General features: G+C 45.5%; 1 protein-coding gene across 1 annotated transcript in view; it reads left to right on the top strand.

Moving 5' to 3' along the window:
* The first annotated feature begins 445 nt into the window (after positions 1-445).
* The window catches only part of Npepl1 (aminopeptidase like 1), a 31,065-nt gene continuing 11,899 nt past the window's right edge, over positions 446-19,611 (top strand). Inside the window, exons 1-5 of the mRNA XM_005362792.2 lie at positions 446-631; positions 1,015-1,185; positions 3,365-3,454; positions 3,877-3,958; positions 5,469-5,611. Coding sequence (XP_005362849.1) covers positions 1,015-1,185; positions 3,365-3,454; positions 3,877-3,958; positions 5,469-5,611 — 486 coding nt within the window. The 5' untranslated portion in view covers positions 446-631. The remainder of the gene's footprint in view (positions 632-1,014; positions 1,186-3,364; positions 3,455-3,876; positions 3,959-5,468; positions 5,612-19,611) is intronic.

The raw sequence follows: 19,611 nt of genomic DNA, 5'->3' as shown, positions 1-19,611 counted from the left end.
CTCGCCCGCGCGTCCCGCCGGGCCCTGGGCGCAGGCCCGCGACAGGCCAGGCCTTCTGTCCCGATGGCTCTGGCCTCAGCGAGGCTCGGCCCGTGTCGCCGGCCTGCCCAGGCCGAGCCACCTGCATCCGTGCCGCCGGGCCTGGCCTTCCAGAAAACCCAGTGGCAGCCTTTCTCGTGGCCTCTGGCCTCGAGACCCGCCCGCTTCCATGGAAACTGGCCAAGGCCCAGGAACCCGGCTTCCACGTGTTTGAAGCAGAGGGTCCCCAGACAGGCCTTGCCAGCCCGAGGCGCAGTCCCACGAGGGTGGAAGGGCGCCAGAGAGTCACACAGCTGCCTGGTGGCGGCCTGGGTGCTGTAGACAAGCAGGCGTGGCCTGTAGGGCATCTCCTGACACAACACACATTTTGAAGCCTGGCCTGTCTCATGTCTCCTTTCTGATCTAGCTCTGGCAGGCAGCTCTGGCCACGCTCAACCCCAACCCCACGGACAGCTGTCCCCTCTACCTGAACTGTGCCACAGTGGCAGCCCTGCCTTCCAGGGTGAGCCGGCACAACAGCCCTTCTGCCGCCCACTTCATCACCAGGCTTGTGCGAACCTGCCTGCCTCCTGGAACCCACCGGTGCATCCTGGTGAGTGCTGAGCCAGAGCCCCACCGCGCTGACCCTTCAGGGTACTCAGAAGGCCAATGGCCCACCTCAGGCCTCAGGTCCAGCATCCTCGCCCACGTGACCTCCCACCCTGACTCTCCAACCACGAAGTGATTTACACCAGATCAGTTTGCATGACAAATCAGAGGCCAGCTTAGATTTATTGAGGCCGGTCTTATGTCTGTGCCCAGCTTGTCTGCCTGGGAAAGAGTGGACAACGTCTGGTGGCAGACACGTTTCTCATGTGGCCTCAGGTTACTGTGGGTCCCAGACCTCTGGGTTTGTCCACTGTAGAGCTGGTGTTGAAGGGTCCCAATGTCATCTCTCTGTAGCCTCAGCCCCACCCTGCTTCTCTCTCACTACAGATGGTCTGTGAGCAGCCTGAGGTTTTTGCCTCTGCCTGTGCCCTGGCCCGGGCCTTCCCACTCTTCACACACCGCTCAGGGGCATCCCGGCGCACGGAGAAGAGGACCGTCATGGTGGAGTTCTTCCTGGTGGGACAAGACAATGGCCCGGTGGAAGTGTCCACCTTGCAAGTGGGTGTTTAGAGGTCACACTGCCCACTGGGAGCTCCGGTGGTGAGCTCTTCCCCTCCCTTTTCTGCAGGACACTATCATGTTGTGTTTTTAGGTCCCCGTTCTCTTCTGTTAGTGTTTGTTTAGTGCCTGCTCAGCGCCTGGTACGGTTGGGTTTTGATTCTGGGTTGTTTTACCCTTGGCTGGAGAGCATTTTTATGTGTGTGGTCTCACTGAAGCTGTGTACTTCCTGTGTATGCTGGAAACCATGCCCAAGCTGTCAGTCAATGGAGGTGCCTAGCCTTGGCTATCTTCATACAAAGCTGTCCCCAACACCACTGTTTTGACTTCACTTCCACCCAACAGCCAGAGACCAGCTTGTCCCTCCACTTTGGTCTCAGGAAGGCTGTCACTTTGAGCCCCAAGCAAACCCCTACTTGAGGGCTTTGTTTTCTGCTTCCTTGACAGAGGTAGAAAGGGGCCATGCACCATCTCTGCCATCTTGAATCTGCTTTCTGCGTTCTTGACAACAGTCTTGTTGCTTTGCTCCTTTTAACCGCCTTCTACCTACCCACCCAACCTGGTTTGGTTGGCATTTTAACCTCCTCCTTCTTCTTCTACCCACCCACCCAACCTGGTTTGGCCATCTGCCCTCGAAGCATGCACACCGATTCTCAAGCCCCCGACTCTCAGCTGCTCCCCCAGCCTGCCTTCATCCTGCTGCATTCCCTTTCCCCCTGCCCTCAGTGTCTCACTCTGGGAGGTGTCTACTGCCTCTGGACTTTACCTGGCAATGGCCACTGAGACCATGTCTGTTTCCTCTCCCTGGAGAGTTCCTTCTGAGTTATAGGCCCACCCACTTCTCCCAGCTCCCCGCCTGGAAGCCTGCACTTAGCCCATCCCTTCTGCACTGCTTCCCACCCTCTCACAGCAGCTGCCTGCATCCCTCAGCCAGTCAAATGTCTTCATGTCTGGACCCTCTGTGGTCTTGTGCTGCCTCCTCCTTTCTCCCCAGTAGGGTGTCCCCTCGACCCCCCTTCCTAGAGCTGTGGGCCCCGCGGACTCTTAACTTGTTGCTCTACCCTTGTCTCCGCTGGTATTGCCCCCCAGTCGCCTGAGAGTCTGTCAGGCTGCCTGGCATGTAGCAGGCCGCACACACACAAGCATGTCCGGAAGAAGTGAGTGGATGCTGCTTTTTTTCTGTCGTGTAGGAACTAAGGCTTCTAGTCCCCTCACTCTCACTCATTGCTGTGTGGAGCTCCGTGCCTGTGGAGGGTCTGCAGGGTCATACCTGCCTCCCTTGAGGCTGGTGCATGGCCCAACACACATCCCACACAAGCCGCCGGCCGCTGACAGGTGGCAGGGGCCTCACGAGCACAGCTCATATTTGAGCTGTCAGCTCCCTGGTCTCTACTCGGAGCCTTCGAGGTTTAATTACCTGGGCCAGGCAGTGGCTCCAGTGATGATCAGACAGCGGGGGCGGTGGCCGGCTGGCAGAATCGACCTACGCCTGCCCTCCTGACATACAAGTCCGGGGGAGGTGATGATGAACTTCAAGCTGCTGCCCTGCGCCTCCGCAAGCCCCTTAATATCTGTTTCTTCAGGCCAGCACAGAGGCGCTGACGTAGCCAGCTGTCCCTGGCTTCAGAGGTTCAGGGTACATATGATTAAATGAAGGGAGAGGTCCGCTCAAGTCAGCTAAGAGGAAGACAGGCCCTCTGGAAGAGAAAGATGGGCAGCCGGGGTCTAGGGCTGTGCTGCCTCTGCAGAGACATGGTACCACACTTCTCTGGATACCTCAAGCATCTTCACTCGCTATCGGGCTGGCTCTGAATTGTCCTTAGCTCAAGGCCAGAGGTCTGGCTTCGGTCTGTGGCTCAGGTTCCTGTCTTCTCCTGGGTCTTCTGAGACTCGTGAGTTCTATAAGACAGAGCTTGGTCCTGTTTCTCTCACAGCAGTGACTAGGAAGACAGGGTGATAGGAAGACAGGGGACTCATGGAAGGCACCCCTCAACATCCTAGGGTGATGTGTAGGGGATCTCCAAAGCCTCTGTTCCTACCTGCCTGTGAGCAGCCCAGAGCATCCTCCTAGAGTCTCATGTCTTTGAAGTCTTTGGTCCCTGGGGAACTGAATGAGGAAAGGACATTCCTCCCCACCCTGTCCCAAGGTCCTAGTGATGAACTTTGTCTTTTTCCCTAGTGTTTAACCAATGCCACAGAAGGCGTGAGGCTAGCTGCCCGCATTGTGGACACACCGTGCAATGAGATGAACACAGACATCTTCCTTGAGGTTCGTGGCCCTTCTGCTAGAAGAGGCGCCAAGCTGGGATGGGAGGGTGTCTGGTCCACTTCAGGCCAAGGAAGCCTGAAGTTTGTACTTTCTGTGGCCCAGAAAATTCCAGAGCCAATTCCATCAAATTCTGGAGTCCACCTTCCTCAAAAGACCAGCTTCCTCAGCTGAGGGCATGGGTAGGATGGGGCCTCACCGAGGCCATCTGTAGGACTGGGGCCACCATCTGCAGGTAGCTAAATGTGCAGGGCCAGCCTTTTCCCCTGGGCTTCGTCATGAGAGGTGCAGCCCCTGGCCTCTGAGATGGTTCCTTTCCCACCATGCAGCCATGGATAGACTCATCTTTGGCGTGAAGCCCAGCCTCGCCTTGAGTCAAGCCTTCTTTACTTGTCTCATGTTGTTTTTTCCATGAATACATCCAGGAAATTAGCCAAGTTGGAAAGGAGTTGGGGATCACCCCTACCATCATCCGGGATGAGCAGCTGAAGACCAGAGGATTTGGAGGTGTGTAGAGTTGTCCCCCCCCCCATTCCTCCAGGAGAGACTGAGGGCATCTAGGTGGCAAGGACGGTATTTGGTACAGGATCTCCAATCTCTTCCTACTTGGAACCTGAAGGGGATCATACTCGGTTTCAGTCCCAGACTGAACTGGGAAGCAGAGCATCCCTGGGGGAGGCAGGGGCAGCCTTCCAGACTCTGAAGCTGATCCTGGGAGCCACTTGACCCATGTCTTTGGCCTCTTCCTTCCTTCCACACCACTGCTCAGAGAGCCAGCTCAGCAGGGCCTTCTGTTCCTCGAATACACAAAGTCGTGGCCATTTTCAGCATCCTAGCGGGTAGGATAGTGTTCTCTGTATAGAACATCTTTACTCCAACATCCATTCACTGAGGGCTGTCCTCATTTACATGTCTCTCCCAAGGCCACCTCCTTCTCGGTTCTCTGTACCTAAAGGCTGGAGGAAAAGCTGGGCTTCTTGAGGTGCTTTTAGGCTGAGCAGGCAAAGGTCACCATCACAGTGGCCTATGACTGTGTAACGAGGTCCTTCAAAGGTCCAACTCCCTCTGGACTCAGAAAGCAGCTCTCTTGGTCACAAACCTCTCATGACTTGGGGTTTTTTCTGGCCACACTGTGCTGTGTAGACTTCAGAAAGTAGCTGCTGCAGGCTGCTGGCTAGCCTTGGGGCCTCAGAGAAAGGCTGCTGGCTAGCCTTGGGGCCTCAGAGAAAAGCTGCTGGCTAGCCTTGGGGCCTCAGAGAAAGGTGTCAGGACAGTTGAGAACCGTGACCAGGCAAGATGTCCACCTAGTCTGAGAAGGCTTTGTTGCTTCTGAGTGCTGTTACAGATCCCCTAGGGCCATGTCAGTCAAGATGCCAGTGCTCATCATTGGTGTCCTTGGAGGTCGGCTGTCTTAGCCAGGCCAATTCCCCTCCCTCCCCCTCCCCCTCCCCGCCCCCCGCACGCCACCACACACATGATCACTGAGGCAGAGCCCCTTTATGTTGAAGTTTCCCTGAGAGGTAGCAGTTGCCGTGGGTCCTGACGGATGAGTAGGAGATTGTCAGATGGTCATTTTCGCCCTCATCATGGTTGATAGACCCTGAGGTCTATCCTCTGTGCTCAGTGGGCTCCTCTTTGTTTGGGAAGTGGAGAGTGACCAAGGGAGGCTATGTTACACAGGCCATGGGAGTGGCTGGAGAACGGAGTCTCGGAGCTCAGGGTAGAGGGACCTCTGTGGGTGGGAGAGGCCTTGAAGCACCACCCAAGAACCATCTCACAATGCCGTCCTGACTTTTCCTCCTGGACATGGTACAGATATTTTTTTCTCTCAGTGAGTTTCTTGCCTAACAGTACTTTGTGGTCTTAGATGCTGGAATGGACCTACAGTCCCCCATCCCACACTGGCCTCTAGCTGGGGGGTGAGTTGGGTGAGACAGCATCAACATCAGAGTCTGCAGGGCCCTCGGAAGTCTCCACTGATGAGTCTGCACCTCACACTGTCCCTTTTCCTGCACAGGAATCTATGGGGTTGGCAAAGCCGCCCTCCATCCGCCTGCTCTGGCAGTCCTCAGCCACACCCCTGATGGAGCCACGCAGACCATTGCCTGGGTGGGCAAGGGCATCGTCTATGATACCGGTGGTCTCAGCATCAAAGGGAAGGTAAGATGTGGGTTTTGGGGTGCAGTTCAGACTAGCGTGTTCAAGTACCTAATGCATGAGGTATCAGGAGTGGGCGACTGTTTTTATTTAAAATCCCTCCTCTTGTATCCAACACAGTTATTTCCAGGACGACTCAGGGAATGGAGCTGATAATGAAGGCTAAGATAACCCGATAGCAAACACTCTCTTCTGTTGAATTCCACAGATATTATCCTGCCATTTGAAAAGTTTGAAAAGAAAAATATTCCAGTCCAAATAAAGAGAGCGGCAGCATATTAACACTTCAGATATCATTAATGTATTTTAATAGGGAAAAACTCACAAAACCAGCCTCCATCTCGGTCTCTGTTAATTGCTAATGGACTACAGCATTAAAGAAGCTTATTTGGGTCTCTCGTCCTGGGAATCTGATGTCATCCGGCTCGCAGATATCTGTGTTGGATGCACACGGGAGCCAGGGCTGTTTGTCAGTCCTGCTCAGAACCCCAGAACACTCCTACTTTAACTCTGAGGCGTTTCTGTCACCCCAGGCAATTGACACCAGAATGTCCTGAAAAAGACAAATCCTAGTTTATACCCTAGAACTTGCAGCGGTGGCCATGCGCTCAGATCTCTGTGTGCCAAAATATCTCAAACACCACACTCTAAGACTTGCAGAGAATGGTGGGCCTTGGGGTCGGTCGCACTTTTCTCATCAGCTAGGCTTCTGAGCAGGAACTGAGGCCTAGCTGTCCAGACCCTGCGGTCAGCTCACCCTGCGGTCAGCTCACCCTGCGGTCAGCTCAGCAGTCTTTACTCCTCTGTAGCGTTCGCGAGTGGGTGACGGTTAGCTGAGCCTGTCCGCCAGGGGCAGCGGCCTTTTTACTTCATCCACAAAGAACAGGCTGCTTAAGGGGAAAAGTTGGGTGAGCGCAGGAGACCATGTTAATATGGTTTAAAGCAACAGTAACCACAAAAATTGCTTAAACTTCAAGCAACTGAAGATTTGGGGGAGGAGTGTTTAGTTCCCAATATCGAGTATAAGCAGGGTAGCTGCTTTATTGCTGTTGGAAAACCCCATCCAGCCCTGAACCTGGTCATGGACATGGCCCTACACATGGTCCATGCACCTGTCCCTGCACCTGGCACAGCAACCCTGAGTGCTGCTGTCTGCAGTAACCTTTCTGATGGGAGGTGAACTCCTGCTTACTCTCGCATGGTCTTGGTGGGTCAGAGCACGGACTGTGACTTCTCTAGAACAGACCCCTCATGTGTGCATCTAACTCCTGTTGCTCAGGAGGAACTCTGGGCTGAGGTCCTTTCGCTTGGCCGTGTTGTATGGCTTCCAAGAGTCCGTAGACTGGTCCAGGTAACTGAAAAAGCTTCCAGAGCACAGGGTCCAGGCCAGCCTCCACAACTGAGACAGCAGCTTTGTCCTCCTGTGGTCAGACTAACTTGCAAACATGTGGTAGACACAAAGATCATGGTGGGCACACTGGCTGTTCTTAACCAGCCCACTTGTCCCCAACCCTTGGAAACATTTCATCTGAATTCAGAGTGGAGCAGGGGTGCTTTCTGAGCCTTACTGAGCACCAGGCATGGGACAAGACAGTGAGGCTCCAGGGGTTGACACAAAATCCTAGACCTGATCTGCAGTTGCCTCCACAGCCCCACTTAAGGGGCCGGTCATAAAACTCAGATCATCAAGAGGGAACATGTAGTGGCCCAGGAGCAAACCACGTGGAGCGCTGGCACTGCCCTTGTCGGTTCTGTCCGCCGAGAGTTCAGTGGGAGATGGGGATCAGTGGGGTGGCAGGTCCTAGGAGGCATCAGACGTCCCTCCTGACCTCATCACACCTCCATAAAGTACCAATCCCAAGCGAGTTTGGTTGGTGATGTTGGCAATTGCCTGGAGGCCCCGTGCAGGCAATTAAAATTGGGGTTCATTTGAAAATCAAACCCCATGAACAGCCGGGCGGTGGTGGCGCACGCCTTTAATCCCAGCACTCGGGAGGCAGAGGCAGGCGGATCTCTGTGAGTTCGAGACCAGCCTGGTCTACAGAGCTAGTTCCAGGACAGGCTCCAAAGCCACAGAGAAACCCTGTCTCGAAAAACCAAAAAAAAAAAAAAAAAAAACATGAACAGTAAAGCGTGGTGAAGATAATGTGACTTTCAAATGAGAAATGGTTCCATGTGGGACACTGGACATTCTGTCAATCTCTCCTTCATGGGGACCTAATGGGACATCTAGGTTCCTTATCTTGCCTGCGCTGAGTGCCGGCTGCCACGCTGTCTCTGTGGGAAGGCATCCAGACAGTCTGGCCACACACATTTTATAATGGAGGAGTCATGTCCCATGGCCCTGAACACTCTTTGCTATTCTATCCAAACTTGACAAGTATTTTTAAGCGATTGTTCTGATATGGGGCCTGAAGCAGTAAATGAGCTGTCTTGAGCTTCAGATTTCCGTTTTGTATGTGACGGCTAGATCTCTTGGAGGCTGTGAGCACACGGAGCTATGCATGCCAGTGCCTTTCTGTGTACTCCCTGCTACCAGGATCCTCACATTCCTGCATGTCACCGTTAGCTCGTCAGAGAAGTCCTTGAGCACAGGGAGGCTGTCAAGTGGCATACACGAGTTTCTCAAACTACCCCCTTGTGCTGGAGAGCTTGCCTCAGTGCCGGAGGTGAGTGCTATCCCTGTAGTCTCCCAGTGAGGGCTTGCCCTGTTATAACCATGTCGACACCTCATCTGGAAACCATCTCTTGGCGCTGCTGCCAGCAGTGGCTGGCTAGGCCTGTCACTATCGTGGCTGCCCTGTGCTCTGACTGGCCTGGAAGTGTGTCATCATGCACTAGGGACAGTGACTCACACACAGGTGGGATTTTTTTAACCTTTTTTAAAGATGTATTTTATGCATATGAGTGTTACGCCTGCCTGTAGGTGCACCACACACGAGCCTATGGATGGTTCTGAGGCACCATATGAGTGCTGCGAACTGAGCTCAGTCCACTCAGCAAGTGCTCTTAGCCTTTGAGACATCTCTCCAGCTCCAGGAGCCTTTCCAGACTTAGCGGTACCGATTCCTGGAGGGGCTTTTTACAAGTGAGGTCGCCATGATGTGGTTTTCCAGGAGTGCATGAAGAATGACCAGTCCTAGTCACTGCCAGGCTACAGCCTCCGCTGGACCAGGGCTCTGACACTGTGGTCAGCATGGCTTTCCTGCATGTGTGTGTCAAAGGGACGAGAGCAGATGGCACCCGAGCATTGAGAACCTTTTCCTTTATAATGGCAGAAGTGACACCGGGGTGGGAGGGGGCTGGAGTCCTTGTGTAAGCAGTTGAGCTTTACTGAAAGCTTGGCACTCTGCTTAGGAGGTGACACGTATGCAGGGCACACCATGTTCTATGCTCAGCCGTCACAGACAGTCTCTGTGTAGGTCACTGTAGAATGGTTTGCTGCCAGGCCTGTGGAACCATTTCTACATCTCCAAGGCCTGTTCTTTCAGGATAAGGAGGTCAGAAAGATGCATATAGTTATGAAAGCAGCACAGTCAAAGTACAAAAATGTATCCAGCTAAGACCCAGGACTGAGGTACTACAGTAAGGACTGCATTTCAAGATAAGACGCTTTCTGGTGAGGACCGGTGTTATTCATTTATTGTTTTCAGTGAGCTACACATTTTTCTCTGCTCCCCTCCCTTGCTCTATCATTTTCATAATCCCCCTGCTCCCAATTTACTCAGGAGATCTTGGCTTTTTCTACTTCCCATGTAGATTAGATCCATGCATATCTCTCTTAGGGTCCTCTTTGCTGTCTAGGTTCTCTGAGATTGTGGACTGTAGGCTGGTTTTACTTTGCTTCATGCCGAAAAGCCACTTATGAGTGAATACATATTATATTTGTCTTTCTGGTTCTGTGTTACCTCCCTCAATATGTTTTCTAGATCCATCCATTTGATTGCAAATTTAAACATATCATTTTTTTACTGCTGATTACTACTCCATAGAGTAAATGTAGCACATTTTCCTTATCCATTCTTCAGTCGAGGGGCATTTAGGTTGTTTTGGGGTTCTGGTTATGAAAATTAAGGCTCCTATGAACCTAGTTGAGCACATGTCCTTGTGGTATGATTGAGAATCGTTTGGGTATATACCCAGAAATGGTACTGCTGAGACTTGAAGTAGATTGTTTTCTCATTTTCTGAAAAATCGCCAGACTGATATCCAATGCAGCTGTATCAGTTTTTAATGCAGTGGAGGAGTGTTCCCTTTACCCCACATCCTTTCCAGTGTAAGCTGTCATCGTGTATTTGATCTTGGCCATTCTTACAGGTTTAAAGTGGAATTTTAGAGTTGTTTTGGTTTGCATTGCTCTGATGACTAAGGATGTTGAGCATTTCCTTAAGTGTTCTCAGCCATTTTAGATTCCTCTGTTGAGAGTTCTCTGTTTAGGTCTGTACCCCATTTTTTTATTGGATTATTTACAGTTTTGATGACCAGTTTCTTGAGTTCTTTGTATATTTTGGAGATCAGCCCTCTGTCCGATGTGTGGTTGGTGAAGATCTTTTCCCATTCTGTAGGCTGTTAACTGTGTTCTTTGCTTTACAGAAGCTTCTCAGTTTCAGGAGGTTCCAGTTATTAATTGTTTCTCTCAGTGTCTGTGCTGCTGGGGTCATTCTTAGGAAGTTGCCTCCTGTGCCAATGCGTTCAAGTGTACTTCCCACTCTCTCTTCTGTGAGGTTCAGTGTGGTTGGTGAACGTAGAGGCCTTTGATCCATTTGGACTTGAGTTTTGTGCATGGCGATAGATTTGGATCTATTTTCATTCTTCTGCATGTTGATATCCAGTTATGCCAGCATCGTTTGTTGAATGTGCTTTCTTTTTTCCATTTTAAATGATCTGCTTCTTGTCAAGAATAAGCTGTTCATAGGTGTGTGTGGATATCCTGGTCTTTGATTTGGTTCCGCTGTTCCTCCTGTCTGTTTCTATGCCAATACCAGGCTGTTTTCATTCCTATAGCTCTGTAGTAGAGTTTGAAGTCAGGGGTTGTGATGCCTCCAGAAGTTTCTTTATTGTACGGGATTGTTTTGACTCTGCTGGGTTTTTTGTTTTTCCATATGAAACTGAGTATTGTTCTTTGAAGGTGTGTGAAGAATTCTGCTGGGATTTTGATGGAGATTGCATTGGATCTGTAGATTGCTTTTGACAACATTGCCATTTTTACTATGTTAATTCTACCAACCCAAGAGCTTGGGAAATCTTTCCATTTTCTTGTGTCTTCTTCAATTTCCTTCTTCAAAGATTTAATGTTCTCGTCATAGAGGCCTTCCACTTGTTTGGTTAGAATTACTCAAGACATTTTATGTTATTTGTGGCTATTGTGAAGGGTGAAGTTTCTCTGATTTCTTTCTCAGCTCATTTATCATCTGTATAAAGGAGGGCTACTGATCTTTTTGAGTTAATCTTGTATCCTGCTACATTACTGAAGAAGGAGTTCCTTGGTAGAATTTTTGGGGTCATTTTATGTAAACTATCATATCATCAGCAAATAGGGAGAGTTTGACCTTCCCCCCGCCCTAAGACATGTTATTTTTTAATTGTTTATATTAAACTGTATATTTTTTCTCTGCTCCCCTCTCTTCCTCACCCTTCTGTTTCTAGCCTCTCCCATGATCCCCCTGCTTCCAATTTACTCAGGAGATGTTGACTTTTTCCACTTCCCATGTAGATTAGATCTCTTATGTCTCTCTTAGGGTCCTCTTTGTTGTCTAGGTTCTCTGGGATTGTGGACTATTGGCTGATTTTACTTTGCTTCATGTCTAAAAGCCATTTATGAGTGAATACATATTATATTTGTCATTCTGAGTTTGGGTTACCTCTCTCAATATGATTTTTTCTAGATCCATCCATTTGGCTGCAAATTTCAACATACCATTATTATTTTTAACCGCTGATTATACTCCATAGGGTAAATGTAGCACATTTTCCTTATCCATTTTTCAGTGAGGGGCATTTAGGTTGTTTCCAGTTTCTGGCTATTACAAACAATGTTGGTATGATCATAGTTGTGGTATGATTGAACATCCTTTGGGTATATACCCACAGGTATTATTGTTGAGTCTTGAGGTAGATTGTTTCCTAATTTTCAGAGAGATATTGCCAGACTGATATTCAATGCGGCTGTACCAGTTTTCATTCCCACCTATAGTGGAGGAGTGTTCCCTTTACCCGGCATCTTCTTCATCAGAAGTCGTCATCAGTGTATTTTATCTTGGCCATTTTTTAAAGGTGTAATGTGAAATCTCAGAGTTGTTTTGATTTGCATTGCTCTGATGATTAAGGATGTTGAGCATTTCCTCAAGCATTCTCATCCATTTTAGATTCATCTGTTGAAAATTCTCTATTTAGGTCTGTACCCCATTTTTTGTCAGATAATTTCTAATTATGATGATCAATTTCTTGAGTTCTTTGACTATTTCAGAGATCAGCCCTCTGTCTGATGTGGGGTTGGTGAAGATCTTCTCCAATTTTGTAGACTGCCATTTTGTCTTGTTGACTGTGTCCTTTGCTTTTCAGGAGGTCCCATTTATTGTTTCTCTCAGTGTCTGTGCTACTGGGGTCATTCTTAGGAAGCTGTCTCCTGTGCCAGTGAGTTCAAGTGTACTTCCCCTCTCTCTTCCGTGAGGTTCAGTGTAGTTGGTTATATGTAGAAGTCTTTGATTGATTCGGACTTGAGTTTTGTACATGGCAGTAGATTTGTATCTATTTTTATTCTTCTGATGATATCCAGTTATGCCAGCATCATTTGTTAAATGGGCTTTCTTTTTTCCATCTTAAATGTTCTGCCTCTTTGTCAGGAATTGGGTGTTTTTAGGTGTGTGCGTTGATATCCGGGTCTTTGATTCGTTCCATTGTTCCTCCTGTCTGTTTCTCTGCCAATACCAGGCTGTTTTCATTCCTGTAGCTCTGTAGAAGAATTTGAAGTCAGGGATTGTGTTGCCTCCAGAAGGTCCTGTATTGTATAGGAGTGTTTTGACTCTGCCTGTTTTTTTGTTTTTCCATACGAAGTTGAGTATCGTTCTTTTGTGGTCTGTGATGAATTCTTCTGGGAATTTGATGGACTTTGCATTGAATCTGTAGATTGGTTTTGATAACATTACCATTTTACTATGTTAATTCTACCTACCCAGGGGCTTGGGAGATCTTTCTCTTTTTTGGTGTGTTCTTCGATTTCTTCCTTCAAGGATTTAATGTTTTTGTCATAGAGGCCTTCCACTTGTTTGGTTAGAATTACTCCAAGACATTTTATGTTATTTGTGGCTATTGTGAAGGGTGATGCTTCTTTGATTTCTTTTTCAACCCATTTATCATCTGTGTAATGGTGGGATACTGATCTTTTTGAGTTAATCTTGTATCCTGCTACATTACTCCCAGGGTTTCTGACTTGTTGGAGTTTCTTGATAGAAATTTTGGGGTCCCTTTATATAAACTATAATATCATCAACAAATAGTGAGAGTTTGACCTTCCCTATCTCCCTTAGACATGTTATTTTTTAATTGTTTATATTGAACTATATATTTTTCTCAGTTCTCCTCTTTTTCTTTCCCATCCACTTCTACCCTCTCCCATGATCCCCTGCTTCCAATTTACTCAGGAAATGTTGACATTTTCTACTTCCCATGTAGATTAGAACTTGTATTTCTCTCTTAGTGTCCTATTTGTTTTCTAGGTCTCTGGGATTGTTGAATGTAGGCTGGCTTACTTTGCTTCCTATCTTTGGAGGGAGTGAGTTGCTTTTTGGTTTCTGGCCACCCAAAACTGAAATAATCACATAGAAACTGTATTATTTAAATCACTGCTTGGTTCATTAGCTTTAGCTTCTTATTGGCTAACTCTTACATATTAACTAAACTCATCTACATTAATCTGTGTATGACCAAGTGGCAGGTGCTTACTGGCAATGTTTTGGCATGTCTGACTCTGTTAGCTCTATGGCTTCTCTCTGACTTGCCTTCTTCCTCCCAGCATTCACCTTAGTTTTCCCAGCCTAGCTCTGTTTCCCTATAGCTCTACTATAGGCTAAAAATGGTTTTTTTATTCATTAACTAATAAAAGTATCACATAGAAGGACCTCCCACACCATTTTCCTTTTCTGTTTAAACATAAAGGAAGGCTTTAACTTTAACATAGTAAAATTACATATAACAAAACAGGTATCAATTAAGATTTACAGTTACAATATTTATACCTACTTTATGTTTTATCATAACTAAGGAAAACTATAACGATTAATTCTTCAACTCCATCAAAGACTCCCGAGGATACATTTCCTAATTAAACAGGAAGTGCATTGTAAGCAACTTTTAAAACTCTAGAACTGACAGAGTCATCTCGCTCCCTGGACAGTCACCCAAAGTTCTTCTGTACCATTGGTGTTTCCATCTTCAGCCTACAGGCTCATAGTATCCTGCATACTTTTCCATGAAGTAGAAAATTTCAAAAACAGTTCCACCTATATTGTCAGATTGTCATCCACTTTCTTCTGTGTCCGCAGAATGCCTCTCAGTCTCTTTCATGAAACAGGAACCCCGAAAGCCCTTTCTCACCTTTAGGCAAGTTCAGCAGGTATTTCCCTGTTGGTCCTGTATGTCCAGTCAGGCAGTCCAGTCAAGAACAGCCTCTTGCCCAAATAGCTAATCGTCTCCCTATGTAGCCTCTTCGATGTCCATCATCTCCCTGAAGTAGATTGGTGCTGCCAGGAGCAGATGTGTTTCACTGTCATGAAAAGTCCTAAATTTTTATTCTGAAGGGCTCTGAAAGATTTGAAGAATACCTAACTAACTGAAATATATCTCTATATATCTAGAAAATCTAACATGACTATAATCTTGACTATTATAGAAGACTATTAACCTATATTTCTTAATTATACATTACATTTTTAAATGAACTAAACAAACACAATATCTTATTCAAGAGCAGAAATATACGTATACTGTATAACAAAATTTACCTTAAATTTGTATCAATAAATTAAGATCCATACCAAAGCAAATTATTTATCTCTATAGCATATCCCCCTTTACATGTAAACAAACAATTATAAACCATATTTGGGAATATGGGTTTAGTTCTGTCTATACTTCTTCCTGCTATTTGGGGGTGCTATTAATCAGGTATTCCATGGTGTATCCTTTGTGGTAAGTTCATCTCAGTCAGCAGTTGGGCGGAGTAATTTTTTGAGGGTGTTCATGGCAACCTTTCAGGGGATTGTGCTCTATCAAATCAAGCAATCCACTGGTTCTCATCCTCTGTGGAAACAAGAGAATAACCTCTTTTCCAAAACAACATATTCTTAGACTCAAATTGTGAAGTCAAGATACCTTTATAATATACATGCTGGTTTAGCTTAGCAGCCCATACATTGAAATGTCTCTCTGTACTTAGCTCCTTCACAGTCAAAATATTCAAAGAAAACACAATAACATATATAATCCAGATGCTCTGAGAATTTTCCATTTTTATGTGGCTTATTTTTCGTTACTCCTTTTAATCTATGACTATCTATACTCTGTCTCTTTAAAGACTTTACCCCCCCCCTTTTTAAAACATTAACTTTATGACTCCTATACTCTTTTCTTCTCTCTCCCAAGCCTATGTACATTTATCCAATACTGTGACTCATCTGGATTTGTCTTTACTGCATATTTGTAAGTCTTAACTGTCCAAGAGCACTTTTTAAAATGCTAAGTGCATCTTTAAAACTTATGCTGTGCCATTACTATGCTATATATGGTACTACCTGTTTGCCTGCCCTGTACAGCGTGGTGGAGCCACTTGTGCCTCTGAGAGCCATGCCCACAGCCGCATTCTCAGACACACAGCCAGTTCTTGTCACCATTGAACGAGCTGCAGCAGACTGCTCACAAACCCCACTCAAATGTTCTGTAGCCTGTCCTGCCAGAAAGAGTCAGAGTTTGCACTGACAGCAGGGTCCAGAAAGCTGGCATTTCAAAATGGCATGACTTTTTTTCCTACTATGGCTGAATCAGGAAAACCTCTCTTAAAGGAGCTGCAGCAAGCTGCCAGCTGAAAAAAAAAAGGTGGCTAAATTTGTTTTTTTTTTTTTTGTTGTTGTTGTTGTTTCTAGAGTTCTTTCCCAAGCTCTCTCTCTGGTTTTACATGGATTTAGTCCACCATGTTGGTGTGCCAGTTTGCAGAAGGAGGCTGTTTGTTGATTCCTGGCCACACAGAAGCTGTATTGATTACATCACTGCTTGGTGCATTAGCTCTAGCTTCTTCTTGGCTAACTCTTACATATTAACCCATCTCCATTCATCTGTGTATCGCCACATGGCAGTGGCTTACAGGCAAAGTTTTAGCATGTCAGACTCAGGCAGCTCCATGCGTCTCTCTGACTCTGCCTTCTTCCTCCCAGGATTCACTTTAGTTTCCCTGCCTAGCTCTGTTCCCCTATAGCTCTGCTATAGGCCCAAAGCAGTTCTGTTATCTATTAAACAATAAAAGTAACATATAGACAGAAGGACCTTCCACACCTACATGTTTAAAAGCCAATTATTAATGTATACATATTATATTTGTTTTTCTAGGACTGGGTTACCTCTCTCAATATGATGTTTTCTAGATCCATCCATTTGGCTGCAAATTTAAACATTTAATTTTTTTTTTTACTGTTGATTATACTCCATAGGGTAAATTTAGCACATTTTCCTTATCCATTATTAGTGCAAGGGGCATTTAGGTTGTTTCCTGGTTCTGGCTATAACAAATAATGCTACTATGAACATAGTTCAGCACATGTCCTTGGAGTATGATTGAAGATTTTTATGTATATACCCAAAGGTGGTATTGCTGAGTCTTGAAGTAGATTGTTTCCTAATTTTCAGAGAAATTGCCAGATTGATATCCAGTGCAGCTGTACCAGTTTTCCCTTGTATCTGCAGTGGAGGAGTGTTCCCTTTACCCCACAAACTCTCCAGCATAAGTTGTCATCAGTGTTTTAGATCTTGGCCATTCTTACAGGTATAAGATGGAATCTCTGAGTTATTTTGATTTCCATTGCTCTTATGGGTAAGGATGTTAAATATTTCCTTAAGTATCTTTCAGCCATTTTGCATTCATCTATTTAGAATTGTCTATTTAGGTCTGTACTGCATTTTTTTAATTTGATTATTTCTAATTTTGATGACCAGTTTCCTGAGTTCTTTGTGTATTTTGGAGATCAGTTCTTTGTCTGATGTAGAGTTGGTGAAGATCTTTTGCCCATACTGTAGGCTGTTGACTTTGTTCTTTGCTTTACAGAAGCTCATCAGTTTCAGGAGGTCCCATTTATTAATTGTTTCTCTCAGTGTCTGTGCTACTGGGTTCATACTTAGGAAGTGGTCTCCTGTGCCAATACATTCAAGTGTACTTCCCACTTTTTCTTCTATGATAATCAGTGTGTTTGCTTATATGTTGAGTCTTTGATCCATTTGGACTTGAGTTTTGTGCATGGTGATAGATTTGGATCTATTTTCATTCTTCTGCATGTTGATATCCAGTTATGCCAGCATCATTTGTTGAATGTGCTTTCTTTTTTCCATTTTAAATATTCTGCTTCTTGTCAAGAATAAGCTGTTCATAGGTGTGTGTGTTGATATCCGGGTCTTCGATTCGGTTCCATTGTTCCTCCTATCTGTTTCTATGCCAATACTAGGCTGTTTTCATTCCTGTAGCTCTGTAGTAGAGTTTGAAGTCAGAGATTGTGATGCCTCCAGAATTTCCTTTATTGTACAGAATTGTTTTGACTCTGCTGGGTTTTATGTTTTTCTATGTGAAATTGAGTATTGTCCTTTTGTGGTCTGTGAAGAATTCTTCCGGAATTTTGATGGAGATCGAATCTGTAGATTGCTTTTGGTAAGACTACCATTTTTACTTTGTTAATTCTACCTAACCAAGAGCATGGGAGATCTTTCTCTTTTCTGGTGTCTTCTTCGATTTCCTACTTCAAAGATTTAATGTTCTTGTCATAGAGGCCTTCTAATTATTTGGTTAGAGTTACTCCAATACATTTTATTATGTTATTTGTGGCATATATTATATAATATGTTATATAACATTATATTATATGTTATTGTGAAGAGTGATGATTCTCTGATTTCTTTCTTAGCCCATTTATCATATGTGTAAAGGAGGGCTATTGATCTTTTTGAGTTAATCTTATATCCTGCTATATTACTGATGGCATTGATGAGTTGTAGGAGTTCTTTGGTAGAATTTTTGGGGTTGCTTATGTAAATTATCCTATCATCAGCAAATATTGAGAGTTTGACCTTCTTCACTGCCTGAGACATGTTATTTTTTTAGTTGTTTATATTGAACAATATAGTTTTTTCTCTGCTCCCTTCTGTTTCTCTGCCCTCCTTTTCTATACTCTCCATGATACCCTGCTTCCAATTTACTCAGGAGATGTTGACTTTTTTTTTTTTTTTTTGGTTTTTTGAGACAGGGTTTCTCTGTAGCTTTGATGCCTGTCCTGGAACTAGCTCCTGTAGACCAGGCTGGTCTCGAACTCACAGAGATCCGCCTGCCTCTGCCTCCCGAGTGCTGGGATTAAAGGCGTGCGCCACCACCGCCTGGCGAGATGTTGACTTTTTACACTTCCCATGTAGATTAGATCTCTTATGTGTCTCTTAGTGTCATCTTGGTTGACTAGGTTTACTGGAATTGTGGACTGTAGGCTGGTTTTACTTTGCTACATGTTTAAAAGCCACTTATGAGTAAATACACAGTATATTTGTTACCTCTCTCAATGTGATGTTTTCTAGATTTATCCATTTGGCTGCAAATTTCAACATATCATTATTTTATTTTTTACCATGATTATACTCCATAGGGTAAATGTAGCACATTTTCCTTATCCATTGTTTTCAGTCAAGGGGCATTTAGGTTGTTTCCACATTAAGGCTAATACATATAATGCTTCTGTGAACATAGTTGAGCATATATCCTTGTGTATGATTGAGCATCCTTGTGTATACACCACAAGAGGTATTGCTGAGTCTTGAGGTAGATTGTATCCTAATTTTCAGAGATATCGCCAGACTGATATCCATGCAGCTGTACCAGTTTTCACTCCCACCTGCAGTGGAGGAGTGTTCCCTTTACCCTACATCCTCTCCATCAGAAGTTGTCATCCATGTATTTGATCTTGGCCATTCTTACAGGTGTAAGATGGAATCTCAGAGTTGTTTTGGTTTGCATTGCTCTAATGGCTAAGGATGTTGAGTCTTTCCTTAAGTGTTCTTAGCCATTTTTTATTCATCTGTTGAGAGTTCTCTGTTTAGGTCTGTTCCTTTTTTATATATATATAAAGGATTATTTCCTATTTTGATCACCAATTTCTTAAGGTCTTTATATATTTTGGAGATCATCACTCTGTCTGATATGAGGCTGATGAAGACCTTTTCTCATTCTGTAGGCTGATGACTGTGTCTTTTGCTTTACAGAAGCTCATCAGTTTTAGGAGTCCCAATTATTAATTGTTTCTCTCAGTGTCTGTGCTACTGGGGTCATTCTTAGGAAGTTGCCTCCTGTGCCAATGCGTTCAAGTGTGCTTCCCACTCTCTCTTCTGTGAGGTTCAGTGTGATTGGTTATATGTTGAGTTCTTTGATCCATGTGGACCTGCGTTTTGTGCATGGTTATAGACTTGGATCTATTTTTATTCTTCTACATGTTGATATCTAGTTATGCCAGCATCATTTGTTGAGTGTGCTTTTTTTTCCATTTTAAATGGTCTGCTTCATTGTCAAAAATCAGGTGTTCATAGGTGTGTGTGTGTGTGTGTGTGTGTGTGTGTGTGTGTGTGTGTGTGTGTTGATATCCTGGTCTTCGATTGGGTTCCATTGGTCCTCCTGTCTGTTTCTCTGCCAATACCAGGCTGTTTTCATTCCTGTAGCTCTGTAGTAGAGTTTGAAGTCAGGGATTGTGATTGCCTCCAGAAGTTTCTTTATTGTA

The sequence above is a fragment of the Microtus ochrogaster genome, linkage group LG8 (genome assembly GCF_000317375.1).
Source record: "Microtus ochrogaster isolate Prairie Vole_2 linkage group LG8, MicOch1.0, whole genome shotgun sequence".
In the NCBI taxonomy this organism is placed as follows: Eukaryota; Metazoa; Chordata; class Mammalia; order Rodentia; family Cricetidae; genus Microtus; species Microtus ochrogaster.
Note: the sequence above shows the minus strand (reverse complement) of the source record. Positions and strands in the feature narration are given on the sequence as shown.